This window comes from Malania oleifera, chromosome 3 (genome assembly GCF_029873635.1).
Source record: "Malania oleifera isolate guangnan ecotype guangnan chromosome 3, ASM2987363v1, whole genome shotgun sequence".
Taxonomy (NCBI): Eukaryota; Viridiplantae; Streptophyta; class Magnoliopsida; order Santalales; family Ximeniaceae; genus Malania; species Malania oleifera.
Window position 1 is genome coordinate 86,209,372 of NC_080419.1, and position 25,790 is coordinate 86,235,161.

Here is a 25,790-nt window from a genome sequence, read left to right on the forward strand (position 1 = left end):
CTTGATTACCTATGAATTAGCTATAAATGAGAGACTCAATGAACATAATAGGGAAAAAAAGTGACTACATTGAAAACTTCGACTAATACATCTAGTGAATGCAGTGAACCTGACTTTGAGGATGATATGGCCATGCCAACTGGAAAATTCAACAGATTCTTCAGGAAGAATAGAAAACCATACAAAAGATATAGGGAGTCTGCATCTGATAAGGGAGAGTTAAGTAAAAGAAAGGATAAGTCAATTGCTCCTACATGTTATAACTGCAACAAGGTTGGGCATATCAAGCCAGATTGCCCTCTACTGAAAAAGGATGCTAAGAAAAAGAAGAAAGCTATGAAAGCCGGCACTTCATGGGATAAACTGAGTAGCAGTGACTCGGACTCGGACTGTAGCGACTCAAAGGTTGCTAATCTGTGCTTGATGGCACATGATGATAAGGTATCGTCCTCTTGTTCTTTATCTTCATATTACTTTTCTAATGATTGTGAATCTGATAGCATGCCTACTTTTAGAGAATTGCAGTTTGAATATATCCGTGTATCTAAACTGTTGAATAAAATGACCAAAGAAAATGATGATTTGAAAAAGAAATGCGAAAATTGGTCAAAATTGTTTGGAATTGCAAAAACCTCTCATGCTTCGATTATGAAATAAAAATATTTGACTACTGCTGAGCTTGAGAGAAAATTAGAGGATAGCTCCAAAATTATTTTTTAAATTCATCGAGGGCCAACGCAATTTTGAAAAACTACTTGGAGCCCAAAGAAATTCTCTTAGTAAAGAGGGTCTTGGTTTTAATGGCATTAAGAATGTTAGATGACCTAGTATTTACTTGGGACATTTCACTCATGAATCAAAATCTTAAATCCCACCTAAAAATCCTAAGTGTAGAATGAAATGTTTCAAATGCAAACAAATCGGTCACATTCAATTTGATTGCTCACTTAGAAATAGACATGTAAAAATTACAAAAGTATGGGTAGTTAAGGGTGATCCAGTCACTAATCCCCATGGACCCAACAGAATTTGGGGACCAGCGTCAGTTACTTAGTCTATCTTGCAAGTGTGTTTGAGATCATCCTCCTCCAAGGACAGGTGGTACCTGGATAGTGGGTGCTCATGGCATATGACTGGAGACAAGGTAAAATTTGCGTCAATCACTCCCAAGGATGGAGGGTATGTGATGTTTGGCGACAATGTAAAGGGATGCATCATTGGTATAAGGTTGGTAAGATCCCTCTCTAATTATTGATAATGTTCTGTTAGTTGATGGCTTGAAGCATAATTTGTTGAGCATTCGTCAATTGTATGATAAAGGATACAAGGTGTCATTTGAAAATGATAAATGTGTACTTGAAAGTAAATCAAATCATAAAGTTCTTTTTACTACAGATTGCCATGAAAATGAATATAGTACTACTTTTGATAACTTAGTTTCACAACAAGTAACTTGTTGTTCTGCAATAAATGAAGCTAGTTGGTTATGACATAGGCGATTAGGACACGCTAGCACGGATTTATTGTCAAAACTAGTAAGAAAATATTTAGTAAAAGGCTTACCTAAAACACCATTTGTGAAAGATAAAATATATGATGCATGTCAAATGGGTAAGCAAACAAAATCTAGCTTTAAGAAAAAGAAATTTATATCTACCACTAGATCACTTGAAATGCTTCACATGGATTTGTTTGGTCCTAATTCTGTGCAAAGTCTTGGTGGTAAATCATATGCCTTTGTGATTGTTGATAATTATTCTAGGTTCACATGGGTGCTATTTCTCTCACATAATAATGAATCATGTGAACATTTTACTAAGTTTTGTAGAAGAATTCAAAATGAAAAAGGCTATAAGATAACTCACACACGAAGTGATAGAGGCACTGAATTTAAAAATGGTGGGATAGAAAATTATTGTGACCTAAAGAGCATATCACATAACTTTTCTACACCTAGGACCCCTCAACAAAATGGCATGTTAGAAAGAAGAATAGGTCATTACAAGAAATAGGTAGAGCTATGCTGAATGAACATAAGCTACCTAAATATTTTTGGGCTGAGACCATAAATACTACATGTTATGTCATGACTAGGGTGTTGATTATGCCTTCACTTAATAAAACCCCTTATGAATTATGAAACAACCATAGACCTAATATCTTCTATTTTCATGCTTTTGATTGTAAATGCTTTGTGCTTAGGGATAATGAACATCTAGGGAAGTTTGATTCTAAATCTAATGAAGGCATTTTCCTAGGCTATGCTCTTAATAGTAAAGCATGTAGAGTTTTCAATAAAAGAACTTTAACTATCATTGAATCTATTCATGTTGTATTTGATGAATCTAATCCATTTTCTAAGAAAGATGATGAAGATGATTGTGACATTAGAAAATGCTTGGACAAGTTATCTATTGAAAATAATGCAAGTGAAAATTCAGAAATAAATGATAAATCATCTAAAGATAATGACAATGAAAATGAAATTCAGGAGTTGCCTAGAGATTGGAAATTCATTAGGACCATCCTATAGATTAAATCATAGGTGAACCATCCCATGGCGTAGCCACGAGATCTTCTTTGAAGAACCTAGTGAGTCATTCTGCTTTCTTGTCCCAAGAAGAACCTAAAAATATTAAAGAAGCAATAGAGGATGAGTCTTGGGTGATGTCCATGCAAGAAGAATTTAATCAATTTGAAAGAAGCAAAGTGTGGACCCTAGTTCCTAGGCCAAGTGATCATACAATTATTGGAACCAAATTGGTGTATGGAAATAAGAGAGATGAGAACGGGGACGTAACTAGGAATAAGGTTAGACTCGTTGCCCAGGGTTATAATCAGGAAGAGGGAATTGATTTTGATGAAACCTATGCTCCCGTTACTAGGATGGAAGCCATTGGTACGCTACTTGCTTATGTCGCTTTTAAAAATTTTAAATTGTTTCAAATGGATGTTGAAAGTGCTTTTCTTAATGGCTAAATGAAGAAGTGTATATAGAACAACCACCCGATTTTTAAAAATCATAAATATCTAGATCATGTATATCGGTTGTCCAAAGCCTTGTATGGATTGAAGCAAGCACTTAGAGGCTTAGTGGGTTTCTACTAGAAAATAAGTTTATCCGTGACAAGATTTAAACTACACTTTTCATCAAATCCAAAAATTACGATATGCTTATCATTCAAATTTATGTTGATGAGATCATTTTTGGAGCCACTAATGATGAGTTATGTAATGAGTTTGCCAAATGCATGCAAAGTGAATTTTAAATGAGCATGATGGGTGAACTTAGTTTCTTTTTAGGGCTGCAAATTAAACAAGCTAAATATGGAACTTTCATATGCATATCTAAATATGTCAGGGACTTGCTAAAGAAATTTAATATGGAAGATAGTAAAATTGTTGGTACTCCTATGAGTTCTTCCATCAAACTTGATAAATATGAGCAAGCAATCCCTGTTGATGTGAAATTGTATTGTGGCATGATTGGAAGTCTCATATATCTCATAGCTAGTCGACCTAATATTATGTTTAGTGTGTGCATGTTTGAGATTGTGAGTTATACTGATGCTGACTTTGTCAGTAGTAAGGTTGATAGGAAGAGTACTAGTGGCACTTGTCACTAGTTAGGACAATCTCTCGTTTCTTAGTTCTCCAAGAAACAAAACTCAATTGCCTTATCTACAACCGAAGCAGAATATATTGCAGCTGGAAGTTGTTGTGCTCAAACTCTTTATATGAAACGAACAACTTATGGATTTTGGGTTGCACTACGATACAATATTGATTAAATGTGATAATACTAGTGCAATCAACATTTCCAAGAATCCTATCTCACATTCACAAACTAAACACATTGAGATTAGACATCATTTCCTTCGTGATCATGTGCAAAAAGGGGATGTGGGACTTGAGTTTGTACGTACAAATGAATAATGGGCTAACATTTTCACTAAACCACTTCCAGAAGATAAGTTCATACAAATAAGACGTGAACTAGGTCTCATGCATAGTGGAGATGCTTCCTAGATATTTCATAGTTTGCATAAACTTAGGGGGAGCTTTCTAATAATTTCAAGGTCTAACAATTAATATAACAATTGATTGGTATCTTTCATTAGCTTGAACTTTTTGGAATTGGTTATGTTTTATCTACTGCACAATGATGATTGTATTTATGTTTTATATATTGATCATACTGAAACTTGAGTTGAGTAGTTGTGGATAAACTGTTAGATCTTAAAAACTCAAAAAAGGTCATTTTTATACAGGATTTTTTTTTTTGGGAAATGTCTTATTTTTAAACTGCATGCTACCGAAATTTTTAAAAATTTCCAAACTAATCTTGTATACTAATGATGTATACCCATTGCCTAAGGCTATTAATTTCATAGCCCTTTTTGCTATTGCCAAAAGGGGGAAATGGATAAGAAGCAAAAATTGGGTTGACTTAAAAATTGGGTTGAATTGAACTTAATTGGTAAATTATTTAAAGTTTTACATTATGCATATTTTTAGGAGGAGCCTTCTAAGGTTATACCCATTTTTTGCACGATATATTTGTCATCATCAAAAAGGGGGAGAATGTTAACCTTATAGGTCACACTCGGTTTTGATAATGATAAATACTTATGTATTTGATGGCTTTCAAGTGTATGTGCAGGTTCATTTTAGCATATCAAGTAATGGCATATGAAAGCATGAAGATCCTGAAGATTAGTTTCAATTTGTAAATTCATTTTATGTAATATGGGTTCGTAATAGTAAGTAGGATATAAGGTATGTAATAATTACCTACACATCATGCATATAGGATATACTCTAAGCTCAGTAAGACCCTAGTAAGACCTTAGTACCCAACACTCATGCACAAATATCATTCATAATCAGGTGTGTTAAAAGGAATTGAATTGAACATGATAAGCATTAAATGAGTGAGGTCAGGCGACTGAACCACTGGAGTTCAAAACTCCTCGGGCGCCCAAACTGCTGAAAAGTCAGCAGTTTGACTTGAGGTTTGGGCTACTAAACCAAGAATAAAAGCATCGTCCTTGGGCGACCAAACCCTTAGAAAGGGACTTCTCACCAACTCAGGTTGCTAATCCTCATAGTTCAAATCAGGCATTGGGCAACTGAACTTAGCACCAGACACCCGAATTGCGTGCCAATGTTTCTAACTTTGGTTTAGCCAACCGAATCAAACTCGAGCACCCAAATTGTTTAAAATAATTTTTTTAGCTGAGTCTGTTCAGGCGACCGAACTTACGTTCAACCACCCAAATCTTCTTAGGTTACTTATGTTTCACTGAGGCTAAAAAGCCTAAAGCCAAATTAATTTTTCTAAAACATTTTTAAACTTTTCTAATAATACTTTATAGGTCCTAAACAGTTATATTTTTACCTTTGTCTATAAGTATGAGTTCATTTGTGTGGATTAAGTGTGATTATAAAAATATTTAAGTGAAAAATCCTCTCTACTTCCAAAAGCTCATATTGCCCAAATACTCTCAAAATTCATTCCCTTGATACATCTTGATATTGTGAGAGCTTATTGAGTGTACTTGAGATTACTATATATTACTAATACTCCCACTATTCTTGTTTGATTGTTTGAGTTATTCTTGAGGAGTTTTAGTTAAGTTTATCCCACAGATTTCACTATTATAAATCTTGTGTTGGGATAAACTAACAAGCTTTAGGATATTTGCATTATTATTACAAGTGTCATATAGCTTTGTTTTTTTTTTGTGCAAAAATATTTCCTACAAGCTAAAATATTTTCAAACTACTCTTGTGCATATTTCATTGAAGTAAATCCTTTGAGTTAGTTTGAGTATTTGATTTGCATCTTTGAAACCATGATTTGTTATTGAGATTTAATATAAATTGTTTCAAAGATATAGCTTGTTTAGAACACTCTTGAACATTCTGGTGATAATATCTTGTTGAGTGTTGTTTGCACAAATATTCACATCACTGAGCTTACATATTCTATACTATTTATGTGCTTGTGATTGATTACGTTTGGTACACATTTTCTTTACTGAGAAGCACAATCACTGTACCTTGTGATATTGTGAAAATACTGTTGTATTCGAGGCGTGGCCTAAGGGGGCGGTAATCTAGTCTAGTAAGGATTGTCTTGTAAATGTTGAGCCCAACTCTGTGCTAATTGTCCTGATTATTTATGTGCCGCTCCACCCGTCAAGTGAGCCTTATAGTGGTAATACTTGTGCTTATTAGCCAAGGCAGGGACGTAGGTAGTTTGCCGAACCTCGATAACATTTTTGGATATCATCTCTTATTTATCGCTTTCTAGTGCATGATTGGTTAAATTTATTGTACAATTTAATTTCCCCTGCATATTTAAATTGATTTAATTTATATGCATTAGATTGATCATAAGGTTTTGTAATACTGCTATTAGGGGATTAACCTAGGGCATTAATTTATGAAAATACCAATTCACCCCCCCCCCCTCTTGGGTTCACGGTAAAGCTAACACTGAGCCTCAACTAAAACTACAATTGATTAATTTTGCAACTAAAAGAATGGGTTTAAAATCAGAAATGTCAAAATGACTCAATCAACATGATTCTAAAACTTAACCTTGACTAAAAATGAAAAATTTGAGAGACTCAATTTCTAAAGTGAAATTAAAATTTATCCGAAGCATCGGGTCTTATTTTGAAAAATGAAACTGACTTTGGAACTAAAAGGGCTCGATTTAAAAGTGACTGACATCTGGACTTTCCCTTGCAACTAAAGAAAATTTTTATAAAAACTCAGTGTAAAAAAGACACAAATTTTTCCTAGAATACCAGGACTCCTCTTGAAATTTATTTTGAAATGACTAGGACTCTACGTGGGACTCAAACTTTGAAAAAGACTCACTTGAAAACAAACCGGGACGCTACTTGGAAATAGAATGACCACGATTTGGTCGGGCTTAAAACTAGCTTTATTACACCAGGTCTTTTTAGGTGGGCTTGGTTAAAATTGGGGTGTTTACAGTTGTGATTAATTTACATACACGTTTTATTTTATTTGATTGGTTTATTGTTTGGTGAATCAGTTGAATTAATTTGCAAAAGTTTTAAAAATCCAATTGAACCCCCCCCCCCCTTCTCGGAATTACACCATTCCTCACTTAGTATTAGAGTAATGCCAAATTACTCTCAACACAATTGATGAATAAATGGATTGACCTTATGTTGTTATAGTAAGTATAGATCAAATGGGGGTATAGTCTAGAATGCCTACTCATCTCAAAGGTCTCACAAACAAGAAGAGACACGATAGTTCTTCTCTGTTAGGACACTGTGAGCAATTAGAAAAATTGAGACACCAGAAATTTATGTGGTTTGGTTAAGATCGACCTACATCTATGGAGCCCACCACAATTCACTTAAACAGCCGGGAAAGAAAATACAATTCTTTCAGGCCTCTCCTCTCTCTTCCTCACACTCTCTTCTTCCTCTCTTTTCTTCTTTGTACATCCTATCTCTCAACAGCTCCTCTATTTATAGGTAGCTGGTAATCAATCACAATTAATTACAATAAATCAAAATTGAGAAGTTTCATTCATCTAAAATATATGGCATAGCTTGCAAATGCGTCTCCAGCTCAGCTCACGCGTCTCCAGCTCAGCTCACGCATCTCCTGGATCCAGCACAACAATCTCCCACTTGGATATGGAGATGCCTCCTCAACCATTATCAGTATATGAATAAATGATGTGCTCAAAATATGTCTTCAGGCATGAAGACCAACTAAAGTTGAACACAACTTTAACTTCTCTATAGCCACCACCTTAGTTACCATATCTACCGGATTTCTACTACCTTGGATTTTTTTCAAGTGTCAACACGTCGTCCTCTATCAGAGATCTGACGAAGTGATAACACAATCCAATATTTTTAGTTCTAGAATGAAATACGGAGTTTCTTGCCATATGTATTACACTCTAACTGTCACTGTACAAAACATTCCTCTCCTACTTTAATCCAAACTCCGTTAACAAAACCTGAAGCCAAATCATCTTTTTACTAGCTTCTGTCACTGTTACATACTCAGCTTCTGTAGTGGATAGAACAAAAACCTTCTGTATCTGTGACATCCAACTAACAGTTGTTGTGCCAATAGTGAATATATACCAAGTGGTGCTTCTACGATGATCAATTTCACCTGCAAAATCAGCATCTACAAACCCTTGGATTTTCAAATCACTTTTGCCGAAACATAGGCACTTATCAATAGTTTCATTTAGATATCTCAAAATCGACTTCACTGCTTCCCAGTGTGTCTTCCCTAGATTTGACATATACCTACTGACAGCTCCCACTGCTTGGCCAATATCTGGTCTAGTACCAACCATAGCATACATGAGACTTCCAACAACTGAGGCGTATGGTACCTTAGCCATGAAGTCTTTTTCTTCATTTATTTGGGGAGACTGATTCTTAGAGAGATGGAAGTGACCTACCAATGGTGTGTTTACAGCTTTGGCGCTGCTCATGTTAAACCTCTGTAAAACACGGCTAATGTACTCTAACTGAGATAACTGCAATGTACCTTGTTGCTTATCTTTAGAGATCCTCATCCCAAGAATCTGCTTTGCAGGACTCAAGTCTTTCTAATTAAATTCCTCTGACAATTGCTGCTTTAATTTTTCAATCTCTTCTATATCTGATCCTGCGACTAGCATATCATCAACATATAACAATAAGATAATATAGCTAGTACGATACCTCTTGAAGCAGCAAAAATGGTCGGCATTGCACTTCTGAAAGTTGTTCCTCTATATACAGCTGTCAAATTTCTTATACCACTGCCTAGGAACTTGCTTAAGACCATACAAACTCTTCTTCAATTTGCATACAAGATTTTTTTTCCCTTTAACTGAGAAACCTTCTGACTATTGCATATAAATTTCCTCATCAAGATCATCGTGAAGAAATTCCATCTTCACGTCCAACTGCTCAAGATGTAAACCCTCTGAGGCAACAATACTCAAAACAGATCTGATGGTTGTCAGCTTGACAACTGGTGCAAAAATATCAGTGTAGTCAATTCCTTCCTTTTGTTCAAAACCTTTGACTACTAACCGAGCTTTATACCTCTTGGATCCATCATGCTTTCTTTGATCATGTATACTCATTTGTTGTGAAGAGCTTTCTTACCATTGGGCAACATAACTAGTTCCCATGTTTTGTTGGAGTTAAGAAACTTCATCTTATCTTTCATTGCAAGCTCCCACTTGCTCGAATCTCCTGCCTAACATGCTTCAACATAGTAGGTTCTTCTCCATTTATAAGAAGTAAATGATTCACATACCTCTTATTTGGTACATGTTGCCGAGAAGATCTCCTAAGCTCTGGTGCTTTAGGAGGTGGCGGTGCAACAATTTGCTCCACAGGTTCCTCTACCTGGGGATTCTTGGTATTTTGTTGAGGATTCTTGGTGTTTCACTGACATATCATTACACCTTCTAGAACATCATCCACATCTACAAAGGTTGTTTCAGACTCTGTAGATTATGTTGTGTGTCTATCTTTATACATCACCTTTTCATCAAAAATCACATCTCTGCTTCTGATCACCTTTTTTTTTTCATCATCCCAAATGTGATACCCATATTCATCTCCACCATAACCAATGAAAGTGCATGTTCAGGATTTCGGATCCAGCTTATTCCTGACATGATCATTGATATGTACATATGCAACACAACCAAAAACTCTCAAATGTGAAAGTCTTACCTCTTTATTGCTCCATACTTCTTCTGGTAATAGTCCAATGGTACTGATGGACTCCTGTTAATCAAATAAGTTGTTGTGTTGACTGCTTCTACCCAAAACATCTTTGGCAAGTCTAACTGCATATGCATGCTTCTGGATTTTTCTGTCAACGTTCTGTTCATCTGCTCGACTACGCTGTTGTGTTGAGGCATACCTGGCATAGTTCTTTCCATTCTGATACCATGCTCATAGCAGAATTTCTTGAACTTGGTGTCAACATACTCACCACCGTTATCTATTCTCGGCTTCTTGATTTTTCAACCAGTTTCATTTTCTACCATTGCTTTCCAAATTTTAAAAGCATCAAAAACATCAAATTTATATTTCAAGAAGTAAACTCATACCTTTGTGAATGATCATCGATAAATGTTACGAAATAATGTTTCCCACTTGTGTATGAAATGGTTGTTGGTCCCCATACATCTGAATGGACTAGCTCAAGTCTCTCTTTCTTTAGGGTACTGATGTTTGTCTGGAAACTGACCCTCTTATGTTTCCCAAATATGCAATCCTCACATATGTCAATCTTCACTGACGGTAAATCACTCAACTTACCCTTTGAGTGCATCACCCTGAGTCCCTTCTCACTCAAGTGTCCGAGTCATTGATGTTATACGTTGCTATCATCATTTCCTGTAGCAACTGTAATAGATATGCATGCATTAGGAGTTACATAAAGAGTACCACTTTTCTTACCTCGTGCAATCGTCAGTGCACCCTTCGAAATCTTCTATTCATCACCAATGAAAGTTGTGTTATATCCTTTATCTACCAGTTGACCAACTAAGATCAAGTTCTTCCTTAGGTCTAGAATATACCTGACATTTCTCAGTTTCCATATTGACTCGTTCATCTTGATCTTCATCGTCCCCTTGCCAAAAATGACGCAAGGTTGATCATTGCCAAGATATATTTTACCGAAATTACCTGATGTATACTCCTCTAGACAATCTCTGCTACAAGTGGTATGGAATGAAGCTCTAGAGTCTAACATCCAAGACTCCTTTTTGCTCTCCAAAGAGCAGATCAACATATCATCATTTTCTAAAGCAACATTTGCTTCTGTCTTTGCCCTCGTCCCATATTCTTTCTTCGGACTTTCGCACTGGTTCTTGTAATGACCAGTTTTTCTATAATTCCAGCACTCAATAACTTTTATACCCTGGGAACCTGTGTCCTGAGAACCTCTAGGATTTTCGAATTTAAATCACTTGGGCCTAGATCTGCCGCGATTGTTTGATCATCCATGCTTGTTTCCTCTACCTCGACTTTCCATGTTCAAGGCTAAGCTCGAAGTGGAACCATGGTTTGACTGCATTCTAATTTCTTCCATCAAAATCATGCTAACAACCTCATCATATACAAGCTTTGATTTCCCTGCGGAGCTACTAACTGCAGTAACAACACCATTCCAACTTTCGGGCAACTGACTGAGAATCAGTAGGACACGAATCTCACTATCAAATGTAATCTCAATTGAGGTGAGTTGATCTGACGACTCGTTAAAATTATTCAAATTTCTGCTACAACTTTCACCTGCAAACATGGTCATAGTAAATAATTTTTTCATAAGATGTACCTTATTAGTGGCTGATGGCTGCTCATACATATTAGAAAGTGCATCCATCAGAGACTTGGTGGATGATATATGTTTGGTATTGAATGCCACTAACTTTGACAACATCATTCTGATATCTCCGAGAGCTTTATGATCAAGCAACTCCCACTTGTCCTTGTTCATAAATGCTGGCTTACCCTTCAATGGTAAGTGCAACTCCTTCCCAAACAAGTAATCTTCAATCTGCATTTTCCAAAAACCGAAACTATTGCCATTGAACATCTTGATTTTTGAGCTCTTTTCATTTGACATCTCAATTTTCTGATCTAGAGATAGAATTAGCTCAAATGGATAGCAAAGTTGGATCCAGAACAGTCGAAAACCTTAGAAATGGTTCCATTCGTTCAAAAAACATACCCAAAATGATTATGAAAACCCGGTCAAAGATCAGGTCAAATCTGGTCAACGATGCTGACGTGGCACTATAGGGCCCACCTATTGATGCAGCGGCTGACTCAACATTGATGCGGCGTTGACAGGATGCCGCTAACATGGACTGGTCAGGTCGGGCCGGATACAGATTTGGGTCGGGTGCGGACTGGGTCTGGAGCGGGCGTCGGGTTGGTCCGGGTCTGTAGCGAGTCGCCGGGTTGGGTCAAGGCAATCGAGCAAAGAAGACGCGTGACACGCATGGCCGGTAGGTCACCGGCGTGTGACGAGGCGAACCACTCTAGCAAAGCGCGTGTTGGCGCGTGTGCGTCTGTCTGAACTCCTTTCAAGTTCTAGCTTGCATTGTTGGCTTCGTATCAACGAGGTGAATGTGATGGTGGCCTCAAAATTTAATTTCGAGCCACTGGACAAAGCTCTAATTTCAATGAAAAACTCCAATCTAGCCTTTCTGCTCCAAACCGGTCTCTGATACCACTTGTTAGGACCCTGTGAGCAACCAAAAAAATTGATACACCAGAAATTTACGTGGTTCAGTCAAGATCGACCTACATCCATGGAGCACACCACAATTCACTTAAATCGCTGAGAAAGAAAATACAATTCTCTCAGGTCTCTCTTCCTCACACTCTCTTCTTCCTCTCTTTTCTTCTGTGTACATCCTATCTCTTAACAACTCCTTTATTTATAGGTAGCTGGTAGTCAATCACAATTAATTACAATAAATCAAAATTGAGAAGTTTAAATCAAAATTTAGAAGTTTCATTCATCTAAAATAAATGGCACAGCTTGCAAATGCTTACAAACGCGTCTCCAACTCAGCTCACGCGTCTCTCGGCTCCAGCATAGCATTTTCAAACCCCAAAGCACAATTTCCCTCTCAAAAGCCCAAGTGCACTTTGAAGCACTCAAAGATGGAGGGAAACAACCTTTGAAATTTAAGTCTTAAAATTTTGAATTCAAACTAACAACCATAAACCAACAACTACCACCAGTCTAGTCATTACCTGACACATGGAAACAACCCAAACACTTGGCAAGCCTAGATTCACCAGCCAATCAAATGCAAACAACTCAAAAATTTAATGCAAACAACTCAAAAATTTAAATTTTCAATGAATTGATCAAACGCTTGCAGGGGTCAATTGATCACTAATAGATGGTGCCAAAGAAAGAAGGGAAAAGAGGCTAGTTCACTGTCCTATGCAACATTCTTTCCTCCTTGAGTTTTACCTTAATTTTCTTATGCCCCGCTACGTTATATTATTATTTTGGATTAAAAATTACTATAGACAAAATTGAGTTCTTATTTTTTGCTATTGAAAACACAAATTTTTCAAATAATCAAAAAAGAATATTTTTTAAAGAAATATATACATGTTGCAATAAAATATTATTAAACAAAAACATACCTATTAAAAATTGAGCAAAAATATTCCTAAACCTTTTAACAGTCCTAAAAAGTTATGAAAAAAATATTAAATTTAGGTTAATAAATACGCATAAAATTAGATCAAACATATATAATGCAATTTCAAGGAAAACAATAGTTGTCTCAAGAATTAAAAAAATTAGATGGACAATACAATTGTTGTGGGGATTTTAGGCTAGGATACATTTATACACAACACGAGCTTATTATGATTCAAAACTAATTTTAAAGGATTCTTGCAATTTTCTTAAGTTTTTTTAGGTAGTTTTTATTATTTAAGCAAATTTAAGCATGCAGCTCAACTTTGATTTTTTTTTTCTTTTGTACAATAAATAGGTTGAAATTTTTTTGGTAATAGAGATTTTTAAATCAATTATTTGTTGAATGATGATTTATAGATATTTTGATTGTCACTAAACTCTTGAGATTGCTTATAAATCAGTTGAATTTTGGACCAAGAAGATAGTGATGTTGTATATTATGAGATGTCTTGATTTAAGAGAAAAGTTATGTCATGATTTGTTTTAAGGGCGAAATCCAATAATATTTCCTAAATTTTTCGAATACGACGCTCTATCCCATGAATTTTTAAGAACTATCAAAAACCCATCAAGTTTAATTTTATTGACAAAATAAATTTTCCATTAGTTGACCATAGTTAATTGTCAAATATAAATGAAAAAATAATTTTTTCCCTCATTAAAATGATCTTTTAAAATGACATTGATTTAATTAATTAAATTGGGTTAGTATAATGTCTTCAAAACTAAATAAGCAAATCGAAGACCTAACTGATTCTTGAATTGACTAGTCTAACCAGTCCAATTGCTTTAAATCAACCAATTGATATTAACATGACAAAATAAATCTCTTAATATTGCAAAACTTATTTATATATATATATATATATGAAAAATAAAAATTACTAATAAATAAAAAAATCTAGATTTTATAATGCTACAAAAAGTATTTTAGATATAAATTTATAAAAATTTAATAACTAAAAACATCATAAAACAAGTAAAAACATAGTTCAATATTTGTAAATTCAAGCAACCTATCAAACATAGTGTTAAAAAAGTATAAATTAAAATTTAAAAATTTATGTTTCATAAATTAAAATTATAAAGTTGAATGTTAATTCTTCTGTGTATAGAACATAAATGCTAGATGGATAAAGAAAATTCAAATTTATATTCATTTGTTGACTTTTGTTCAAGTCAATTCATCTATTTTTCTGATTTTATCCAAGTTGTTATATGATTGAATATGAGATCAACAAGACCTGGGAAGCAACCAATCAGCCAATTTGAGTCAATTTTTAAACTATTTATTTTTAAAAAATATATTTATTCATTTAACTTGCATGGAAATTGTATATAACTAATATTTTGAAACAATATAATTATCCATGTATTTTTCTGAATTATTCGTATTATTTATTTTTCATATATTTTAATTTTTTTTGAAATAATAACTTAATTATGTTCTCATGCTTATGGTAACTAGTTTATCCAAATCGGTATGACTAGTGAGACTAGTCAACCCGAGAACTGGACATCTGATTCACTTACAAGTTTAATTTTTAAAACATATTGTATTTAATTAAATAGTTTTCCCCAGTTAATTTATTAATTAATGTCATTTTCTTAAAATTTGTTACCACAATTGAATGAAAAGGGTAAAATTGTCATTTTTAGGATATATTTTTATTTTATTTTATTTTTTACTAACTAATGATTAGGGGAAGGTCTTTTTCATCCATAAAATTAAATCTCAAGAATTTTTGGATAGTTTTTAGAAGCTCAAGAAATGGAGTATCATATTCAAAAAACCTATATTTGAATATTAAATAATTGATGAGTTGTATTGGAATGTTGTTTTATGAAACTCAGATATTTACTTGATTCTTCAATGATGTGTGTTTGGAAAACATTAAATATAAACATATTGTATTTAACTCAATTAACATCACTATAAATTTGTTTGAGTTGGCTCTTGGAGTTGAATAAAGTAAATGATAATCTATATGCCCCAACTTATTGTCTTGCACAACCAATTCTTTGTTGAAGATTAAACTTGAAGACCGGCAGCCCACCTCCATTGAAGACCGGCAGCCCACCGTTGTGGACATTGGAGATTTGCAGGCAACCTACTCCACCTACCAGCCCACCTCTATTGAAGATTTGCACCCACCATTGTTGATTATTTGATTTCTATAATTACTATAAATAGCTGAGTTGTGTGTGAGTAAATGTGAGCAATGTGGTGTGTGAGAGAGATTAGCCAGTGAGCCGTGAGAGAGATTTTAATTCCTCTGTATTATTTTCAGATTGAAATATACTTGTTTGGTATTTATCCTCACTGAGTTTCAGTCACAGCCAGTGGCTGAGTGCTCCTCTCCACCCATCAGTGGTATCAGAGCGTCTAGGTACGCCGGAATTCACCAAACAGAGGTGAACAGAGAAGAAATTCAAGTTTCTTCCCAGTTTTGAAGTTGCTCCAAATATCAAATTGAGCCTACCATTGTGCAATTAAGCTCGAGACGATTCCAACGGTGAAAACCACGTCTCAAACAGACACCGGGATATCCCCCACGCGCCCCCACGCGCCTCCCACGTAAGCACCGTTCTTCCCACGCGCCGGCAAGACTCCGGCGCCGCGACACGCGCCTGCACGCGTCTTCCTCGCCCGATTGGCGAGATCCTACCCGCAAAGCGACCCGCGACCCGGATCTACGACCCGCGACCCGGTCAGCGACCCGCGTGCCAAACCCGCAACCCGGATCCGTGAACGAGGTCCGACCCGCCTCCGACCCGCTCCTAAGCGCCGACACGCGGCGCGCCCAGAAAGCGCCACGTGGCCTAACGGAGGGGTTAACGCCGTTTAAAGGCCGTTAAGTTAAACCGGTTAGTTCAAAAATTCACCAGAATTTTCCTATAGCCGGTTCAGTGATTTTTAGACCGGTTCTTTGCAAACCAAAACCGGTTCCTAAGGTTTTTCAATCTTCTGAATTTATTGGTGGCATTAGATTTACCGAAATCAGCCCCCATTTCTCTATTTTTTATATATTGAATTCGATGGCTAACGGTACTATCCAATCGGTCATTCCAAAATTGACCCGAGAGAATTATGACAACTGGTCGATTCAAATGAGAGCCCTTCTAGGTTCTCAGGATGTCATGGATATCGTTGAAGATGGGTACAGAGAAAGCCCATCAAAAGAAGCCGAAGCAGCTATGCCCGAAGCTCAAAGAACGACCTTGCGAGTCGATCGAAAGAAAGATTGCAAGGCAAAATCCATAATCTACCAAGGCCTTGATGAGGCCACGTTCGAAATCATTGCCTCCGCGAAGACATCTAAAGAAGTCTGGGACTCTCTCCATCGAACACACAAAGGTGCAGATAAAGTAAAAAAGATTCGTCTTCAGACATTGCGAGGTGAGTTCGAATCTCTCAAAATGAAGTCTACTGAATCCATTTCAGACTACTATACACGAGTAATGGTAGTATCAAATCAATTAAGAAGAAATGGAGAAATTCTCAATGACGAGAGAATTTGTGAAAAAATTTTGCGATCTTTAGATCCAAAATATGATTATATAGCTGTGACCCTGGAAGAAACAAAAGACTTGGAAACAATGTCTGTAGAAGAACTTGTGGGCTCACTCCAAGCCCATGAGCAAAAAGTCAATAGAAGAAGTGATGATAAAGCACTGGAGCAAGCTCTCCAAACGAAGTTGTCCCTCACTACAGATAGATACGACAAAGGGGGGACATCACAACAAGGAAGAGGACGAGACCGAGGATCTCGTGGAAGAAATTCTGGAAATTTTAATTCCAGAGAAGGTGGCAGAGACAGAAGAGGTCCCACTAGAGGAGGACGAAATCAACAGAGCTATGTCCCACAAGGCAGAGGACAAGGAAGAAGAGGAGGATATAATAATCGCTCGAATGTAGACAAAAGAAACATTCAATGCTACAATTGTCACAAGTATGGACACTATAGCAATGAATGTTGGGGGCGACAACAAGAAAAGGTTAGCGAGGAGGCCAACCTTGCCGAAACTGATCATGCAGATGGAGAGTCGTTGATGCTGATGGCACACAATTCAACTCCCCAGGACCAAAGCGTTTGGTACCTTGATTCTGGAGCCAGCAACCATATGACTGGCAGAAAGAACCTATTCTTTGAACTTGATGAGAAAGTTCAGGGGGAGATATCTTTCGGCGATAATTCTAAAATCCCAGTCCAAGGGAGAGGAGATGTTTTGATCAAACAGAAGTCTGGAGATCATGCTTACATCTCCAACGTCTACTATGTGCCAGCCATGAAGACTAATATACTTAGCCTCGGACAGCTCGTGGAGAGAGGCTATCGAATTAGCCTCAGTGATAAGCAGATGGTGATAATAGATGCTCGAGGAAAGCTTGTTACTCGAGTTCAAATGGCAAAGAATCGAATGTTTCCGCTCGCCATCCAACATGATACGCCAAGGTGTTTGAGCGCTATCATCAAAGACAAAGACTGGCTATGGCATCTAAGGTATGGGCATCTAAACTTTGAAAGTTTGAAACAATTGGGAAGCAAGAAGATGGTGAAAGGCTTACCAAATATCCATCATCCAAATGTGATATGTGAAAGCTGTATTTTGAGCAAGCAACATAGAAACAGCTTTGGAAAGCAAACCGACTGGAGATCAACTATGCCGCTCCAGCTAATACACACAGATGTGTGTGGTCCATTAAGACCATTTTCGAATGGACAGAATCGATACTTCCTCACCTTCATCGACGACTACAGCAGGAAGACCTGGGTCTACTTCTTGAAAAGGAAGTCAGAGGTATTCGATAAGTTCAAAGAGTTCAAAACTCTTGTGGAGAAACAGAGTGGCTTCCGCATCAAGTCACTCCGGTCAGACCAAGGAGGAGAGTACAAAGACGAAGCTTTCCTGGAATTCCTTAGACAACAAGGAATTCAGAAACAGTTCACACCATCATACACTCCCCAGTTGAATGGTGTAGCCGAAAGGAAGAACCGCACAATCCTCAACATGGCTAGAAGCATGTTAAAGGATAAAAATGTGCCCAAGAGTTTTTGGGCAGAAGCAGTGTTATGTGCAGTCTATCTGCTCAATAGGTGTCCGACGAAGAGTTTTGATACAAAGACACCATATGAAGCCTGGAGTATTCACAAGCCCAGTGTGAGTCATCTGAGGGTGTTTGGCTCCATAGCCTACGCCAAGATCCCAGAAGCAAGAAGGACAAAGCTGGATGATAAAGGAGAGAAGTGTATCCTTGTAGGATACGGCGATAGCACCATGGGATATCGACTCTACAATCCCATCAACAAGAAAGTCTTTCATAGCCGGGATGTCATCTTTGAAGAAAATGAATCCTGGAAATGGGACCAGGTTGAATGTTCCAAAGATGCGGAATTGACACTTGAAGTAGAAGAACCTACACAGACAAGAGAAGTGGCTATCGAGCCACAAATTCCTGAGCTGCAGACACCTCCACATGGTTCACCACAGAGGAATGAAGCTCCATCACCAATTGAGCGTGAAATCTCAGACATGAGACCTAGAGGAGCTCGAAATCTAGCCGATCTGTATGAAAATACAGAACCAATGGAAGAATATATTGCTCTAAACTGCCTGTTGCTAACTAGCGACCCAATTAGCTTTGAGAAAGCTAACGAAGAAAACAAATGGAGAAAAATGATGGATGAGAAGATACAATCCATCAAGAAGAACAAGACTTGGGAGTTGACAAATCTCCCGAAGAGCCACAAAACTATTGGTGTAAAATGGGTCTACAAGACCAAGAAGAACACTCAAAGAGAAGTCCAGAGATACAAAGCAAAACATGTCGCCAAGGGTTACAGGAAGAAAGAAGTGGAATTGATATCTTGCAGAACGTATGATCAGATTGCTGACATTTTCACAAAACCACTCAGACATGATATTTTTGCAAGACTGAAGACAATGCTCGGAATGACAAAATTAGGAGAGTCAAGTTTAAGGGGGGATGTTGAAGATTAAACTTGAAGACCGGCAGCCCACCTCCATTGAAGACCGGCAGCCCACCGTTGTGGACATTGGAGATTTGCAGGCAACCTACTCCACCTACCAGCCCACCTCTATTGAAGATTTGCACCCACCATTGTTGATTATTTGATTTCTATAATTACTATAAATAGCTGAGTTGTGTGTGAGTAAATGTGAGCAATGTGGTGTGTGAGAGAGATTAGCCAGTGAGCCGTGAGAGAGATTTTAATTCCTCTGTATTATTTTCAGATTGAAATATACTTGTTTGGTATTTATCCTCACTGAGTTTCAGTCACAGCCAGTGACTGAGTGCTCCTCTCCACCCATCATTCTTTACAAAAATAATACAACTAATATTTCCAAAATCATTATTTTAATACCAAATATAGTACACTAATCAATCATTTTTGGGTACATAGATCAACCTACTAAGGGTACTACTCTTGTAGTTAGGTTTTATTAATATATTTTTAGCATCACAATGCTTAAAGCTATTATATATTTCCCAAAGCTGGAAGCATACTCTCTCTCTTCAGATAGCATTTCCTCAATTCAATAATACTGGCCACGCTCTAACATTTCTTCCGAGCTAAGTTGGTATTCTTATCTTCCTTTTAATTTTCTTTTTAAGATACTTTATATAGTATTCAATGCTCTAGATTAGACATACTTGATAAATGTTCTACAATAAATAATAATGGGTCCACTCTTCTGCACTTTTCTTCACTTACAAAGTTTTAATTGAACTAAAAAGCTGCACCTCCAAGGCTTCAAATCCTAATATTCAATAGAAAGTCTAAAACAAGGTATTTCTTTTATTGCTGTTAGAACTAAGAAAGCTGTATTATTCTAATTTTTGTGTATATTTAATTATATAAGGGTCATTTTTTTATAAGTGAAGGAGGCAAGCTCACAAAGGTAACTCAGTAATTATACAAATCATGGAGATTTGACGGTTAACTTAATTACCAGATATGCTAACAATAACAATTGCTATTATCCCTGCTATGATAAGTGGGTAGATGTTTGTAACTTGTTTCATTTTTTTTTTCTTTTAGATGTGTCCTTGTCATTTTATGGGTAAATGCATGTCAAGAGATCAGCTAGAGAGAAACCATCATCAATCCCAATTAAACACCAAACGACATGCAGGTGAAAATTTTTTAAAAAAAATTCGAAATGATAATTAATTGATTACTTAAACATTGAATGGGAGGGATAAAATTGGAACAGCAAATATATAGAAAATGATGAGCCGGAATCAATAAGAATGCAGAACTGAATTAGCATCATCAAAGTTGAGAGCATAACTACGTGGGTCGTACTGAAACTGCCGCCGGAGTCTTCTCTTCCGCTGATCGTGATTTCCTCCACCCCCAACAATAATGTTCCTAAGCCTCCGCAGGAACTTCCTCCACTTTGGCCCCGCCGGAAACTGCTTCAGTGCCTCCCATTGCTCCTGCTGCCGCAGACACCCACCACGACGCATCTCCACCTGCTTCTTGCTCCGCCATTCCACCCCTAGTTTTTTCCTACACCACCCACAACCCCAACGTGCCATACTTACCTTCTGTAATCTGTAGAGAGAGAGAGAGAGAGAGAGAGAGAGAGAGAGAGAGAGCATGAATGAATTCTGTGTTACTACATATGGTGGAGGAGGGAGGAGGAGGACAATGGTGGTAGCTAGCTAGCTAGCTTTTTAGTTGTGGGCAATGTCCTACACCTTTACTGCCTGCTGACTTTTTTAACTAAGTTCTTCATAATTAATGCATTCATATATTGTGTTTGTACCCGTATAATAATTAATATGAACGTTACGTAATTGAAGATTTAAATTTTCAACAATAATTTCTGTGTTGTTTCCTTTTCATTAATTAAAAAGGTAGGTTTGTTAATTTTTCCTGTGGATTCCAAAAGCTGAGAGATGCAGCAGCATGCAGCTAACATGGCAGCTCTGACTTTGATCATTATCTTTTGTACCTAGCTAGCTACGACAGTTACAAGTCAAATTCATTAACAGATGAGTTCGTCTTTAATTAATTAGCATTATTCCCATATTTGAGTTGCTGTTTCGGTATTAACACTCTCTGGCGCCATGAGGACACCGCCCCCTGTGTTTTTCAGATTCATTGGCTTTCAGCTTTTCCAAGGTAAGGGTTTGAGAAAGCATTCCAGTAAGACACAGTTGTTAACGGCCATATGGGCTCCCTGTCTAAATAGTATTAATGGTCTTAAATTTTCATGAAATTATCAAAATTTTCGACAAAATTCTCGATTTTTGTCACCCTCGAAATCAAAATGACAGTCGATTTCTATCTTACATAATTTCCGTTGAAATCTCAATGAATTATCCATAATTTATCAAAATCTCAAAATTTTATCGAAATTTTAATTATACAATGAAATTTCGTCTGAATTCAAATGAGAAATTTATGAATGAAGTGAAATTTTTTATCTTAATTTATTTTATCAAAACAAAAAATTATTACAAGTGTTTTTAAAATTATATGAAAAAATAAACTTAAAATAACAATGTATTTAATCATTCATATCTAAATTATCATTATTTATATAATAAATAATATTTAAATGATTTATAAATTTCATTTATATTAACTGAATATATTTAATATATATTATCTTACAAATATATTTGATACACACCATTTTACAACTTAACCACCTTATACAAAACATAGATATATTTAATTTGTAATATATTAGTCTTAAAACTTATATTATTATGTTTGTTAACTATTTTTAAAGTTTTGCAAAGAATGTATGTTTTACTAATAATTTTCGTTATTTTTTAAATTAAAATCGAAATTGACATCAAAATTGAAATTTTCGCCGAAATCTCCGAATTTTTAGAGCTTCGAAATTTGGGTAAAAATCGAAATTTAAGACGTTGATAGTATTAGGTCAGTCAGTTGTATTCTGTCGAAATGTATTTTGGGACAAGAGTGATGTCCGCGGTGTGGTCCGTCGTGCGCCGCTTCGACAAGCCCCAGACGTCCAAGCACTTCCTGAAGAGCTGCCTGGTCATCCTCGGGGACGGCGACGTGGGCACGCTCCGGGAGGTGCGCGTGGTTTCAGGGCTGCCGGCGGCGACGAGCACGGAACGGCTGGAGATCCTGGACGACGAGCGGCACGTGATGAGCTTCAGCGTCGTAGGCGGGGACCACCGGCTGTCGAACTACCGGTCTGTGACGACGCTACACCCTTCTTCGCCAGCGCGGAACGGGACGGTGGTGGTAGAGTCGTACTTGGTGGATGTGCCAGCTGGAAACACGAAGGAGGAGACTTGCGTGTTCGTGGATACGATCGTGCGGTGCAACTTGCTGTCGCTGGCTCGGATCGCTGAGAACTTGGCCAAGACCAACCACAAATTGTCGTGATTTAATTTCTCCATTAAATTCAGGTCGGGCTGAATCGTTTTGTGATTAATTTTGTGATGTGGGTCAGATCAGATCGGCGGTAGCTAATCATCTCAAATCTATAGAATCAGAAAATTATATGGCATCATCTTCAGATCGATGATCGAGCCCTTCATATTCAGGCTGCTACGGTGGTTGAAGGTGAATTGAATCAACAGTAGTATGATAAAATATATATGCGTATATATATAGAAAAAAAAATGGGGCTTTTGTTTTGTTTTTTGTTCTTTCTTTTTACTTTGTTTTTGTTTGTATGAAATTATGAATACATGTTCTTAATTGGTTCCTCAGAGTGCCTTCCGAAATTGAATGATATGTTTTAATTCGAGTTATGCTCTGCCAGCCTCCACATCCTTAATTTGTTTTTGTTTTAATAATTGACCTCATAATTGAAGCTCCACCTTAATGAACTTGTGTAATTTTTTCTTTTTGGAAAATTCGAAAGCAAAGCCGCACACATAGCAGCCCGATCCAAGTTTATTAATAACGCTAACTTATAAATGAGGAATTACATTCTTGCTAGTTATCAATTATTATCGTGAACGATGTATAATTTATTGTTAAAACTATATATACATTATTGGTACACAACCTAATAACTTAAATTTTTAGGTAAAGTGGTAATCTAACATGGTATCGAGCTGGTAATCAAGAGGTTTTAGGTTCTAGTCTTGTTGCCCGTAATTTAAAAAAATGTATTACATTCCTTATTATAAGTGTTATTTATTATGTATTTATCTCTCTACGTGCAGGTCTTCTAGCACAAGCATTAATTAATTATATATGTATATATACCGTAGAATGAAAAATTAATTAATTAATTTATTTATTAAAGTCCACAATGTGCACTAGCAAAATCACAGCCACGCTCCACAGAACTTGGGAAGTGGTTTCACTAATGCAATTGAATTGAAGTAGAGAAGAGGATGGACCGATGTCTATGTGTGTGTGTGTGTGTGTGTGTGTGTACCTTGATCATGACAGATAAAACACATGTAGAAGGCATTTGTAGTAGTGGCGGTCATGATAATCATATGCTGCAATACTCTTTAACACTACTTAATTGTTTATCTATCTTTTAATTAATACAAAGCTATTGAACAAATTGAAATGGATTATGAAAATCTTAATAATAAGTTTTTGAGCTTATTGTTGATTATTATATTGCAACAAGAACATAAGAATGACATTATTGGCCACAATAAAAGGATGAATTGTACAAGGCTTCAAAAGAATTAAATTCAAGGAATTATATGCTTCAACAAACAATTTGGAAAGAAATTTGAAGATTGGTAAATCCATATGCAAAAGAAAATGAGCTTATTGCATAATAAAAAAGTATTTTTTTTTTTTTAAGGAACAAGAATAAATGGTTGAGGAAAGCAGGTACGTCAAAAACACTAAAGTACAGTTGACTAGCATGTTACCCTCAGTCAACTAGTTGCTCTCTAACTTGCTAAAATTCTCAGGTTCAGTAAAGTCAGGCAACTGACTCTCTGAGGTCTAGTCGATTGAAGTTCTCCTCTTTGGAGAAAAATTTGAATAAATAAAATGTCAGGCGATTGTCCCTCTATTTCAGTCGACTGACTGACAGTAGTTTATATACTAAACTGTGACCTGATATTTTCTACTCGTTTGATGTTTCTCATACTATTTTGGATTCTTGATTATCATTTTAAGCATGATGAATAGTCACTTAATTGTTTTATGCTAATTGTATATACTTATTGATGACCTTCTCTTTTGATTGATGCAATGTAATAAGGGGGAGATGTGTTGAGCAAAAACATAATAAATGAGCATGGATATTTAATTCATACCATCTGACATATGACTCTGAGCATGAATCTTTGAAATATGACTAAAGCATGCAAGCATGAGTATGAGCATACAAATCTGATGGAACTGCAGATACAAGAATATTTTCGTAAACTAAATGTTAATATGGGTTGTAATATTTGCCCCTACTATTCCATGTTGTCTAGCTCAATTATTTCTCTTGACCATCTTAGTTCACATGCTTATTTTGGATTATGTTATATATCTGTTGTGTGACGACCTGCTTAATTTCCACATTTTTTTAATATAATATAATAAAATTAATATCCAAATCCCAGCTCAACATATCATAATCCACCTGGACCCGTGGGTACCAGGGATACATCATAAAACAAAACGGAAGCCTAAACAACAGGGAACATACAATCATATACATCTCATTATACCATGCATCACAATACCAAAGTTACTACAATCAATGTATACATATATACACAACACTCAACCCAAAAAGAAGTCTTAAGGTCATTTCCACAAAATACATCTGACCCTATCAAAATACTTACCCTTCTGGAAGGGCAGATCTACCGTACTAGATCAGTAGGGCTTTACTGCTCTCCTATTAGGGGCTCCTAAAACGTTTATAAAATTTAGGGGTGAGATACCTCTTAGTAAGGGAAATAAACTAATACCAGTGTGTGACAACATGAGTATTCCGTGTTATACATACATCATACAGAACATATTCAGTAACTATTTTGTCAAATCTAGGAAAACATATATATCATCAAAACATGGCAGAACATACTGCATTTCCATAAACATATTCCATCTTATATAATAACAATAATACAAAAACATTCCTAGTAGGTTAGCTAGTTGTTATCATGTATTACCCCCACATGACTGGGTCGTGTGGCCCGAAGGCAGGACCTGACAATGGTTGGCCAACCATTGTCAAGTCAAAAGTACAGTCTGTAAGTCTGATGGGTCTGCCAGACCGGGTCCGTACACCAAGGCGCTCACACACTTCTTAAAAACCACATCGACCATCCAATCTCACACCACTTCGTACAGCAGCGTTAACACAAATATCATGATCATGAAGACCATGGACACATAGCAACGGTATCGTGCAAGTGCTAGCCTAGACCAAGTCAACCAGGTTCTGATATCATATAACATATACTGAAACTATAATACATGGATATTTCATATCATTAATTATCAAATCAATCATGTCATTTTGCATATATACGTATATCATGAAAATTATCGGCCCGTACG

At 36.4% G+C, this 25,790-nt stretch overlaps 1 protein-coding gene across 1 annotated transcript; it reads left to right on the forward strand.

Moving 5' to 3' along the window:
- Positions 1-22,212: 22,212 nt before the first annotated feature.
- Positions 22,213-23,014, forward strand: LOC131151080 (abscisic acid receptor PYL4-like). Its single transcript, XM_058102270.1, has one exon. It carries the CDS (start codon positions 22,233-22,235, stop codon positions 22,683-22,685), a length of 453 nt encoding a protein of 150 aa, XP_057958253.1. The 5' UTR covers positions 22,213-22,232; the 3' UTR covers positions 22,686-23,014.
- The last annotated feature ends 2,776 nt before the right edge of the window (positions 23,015-25,790 follow it).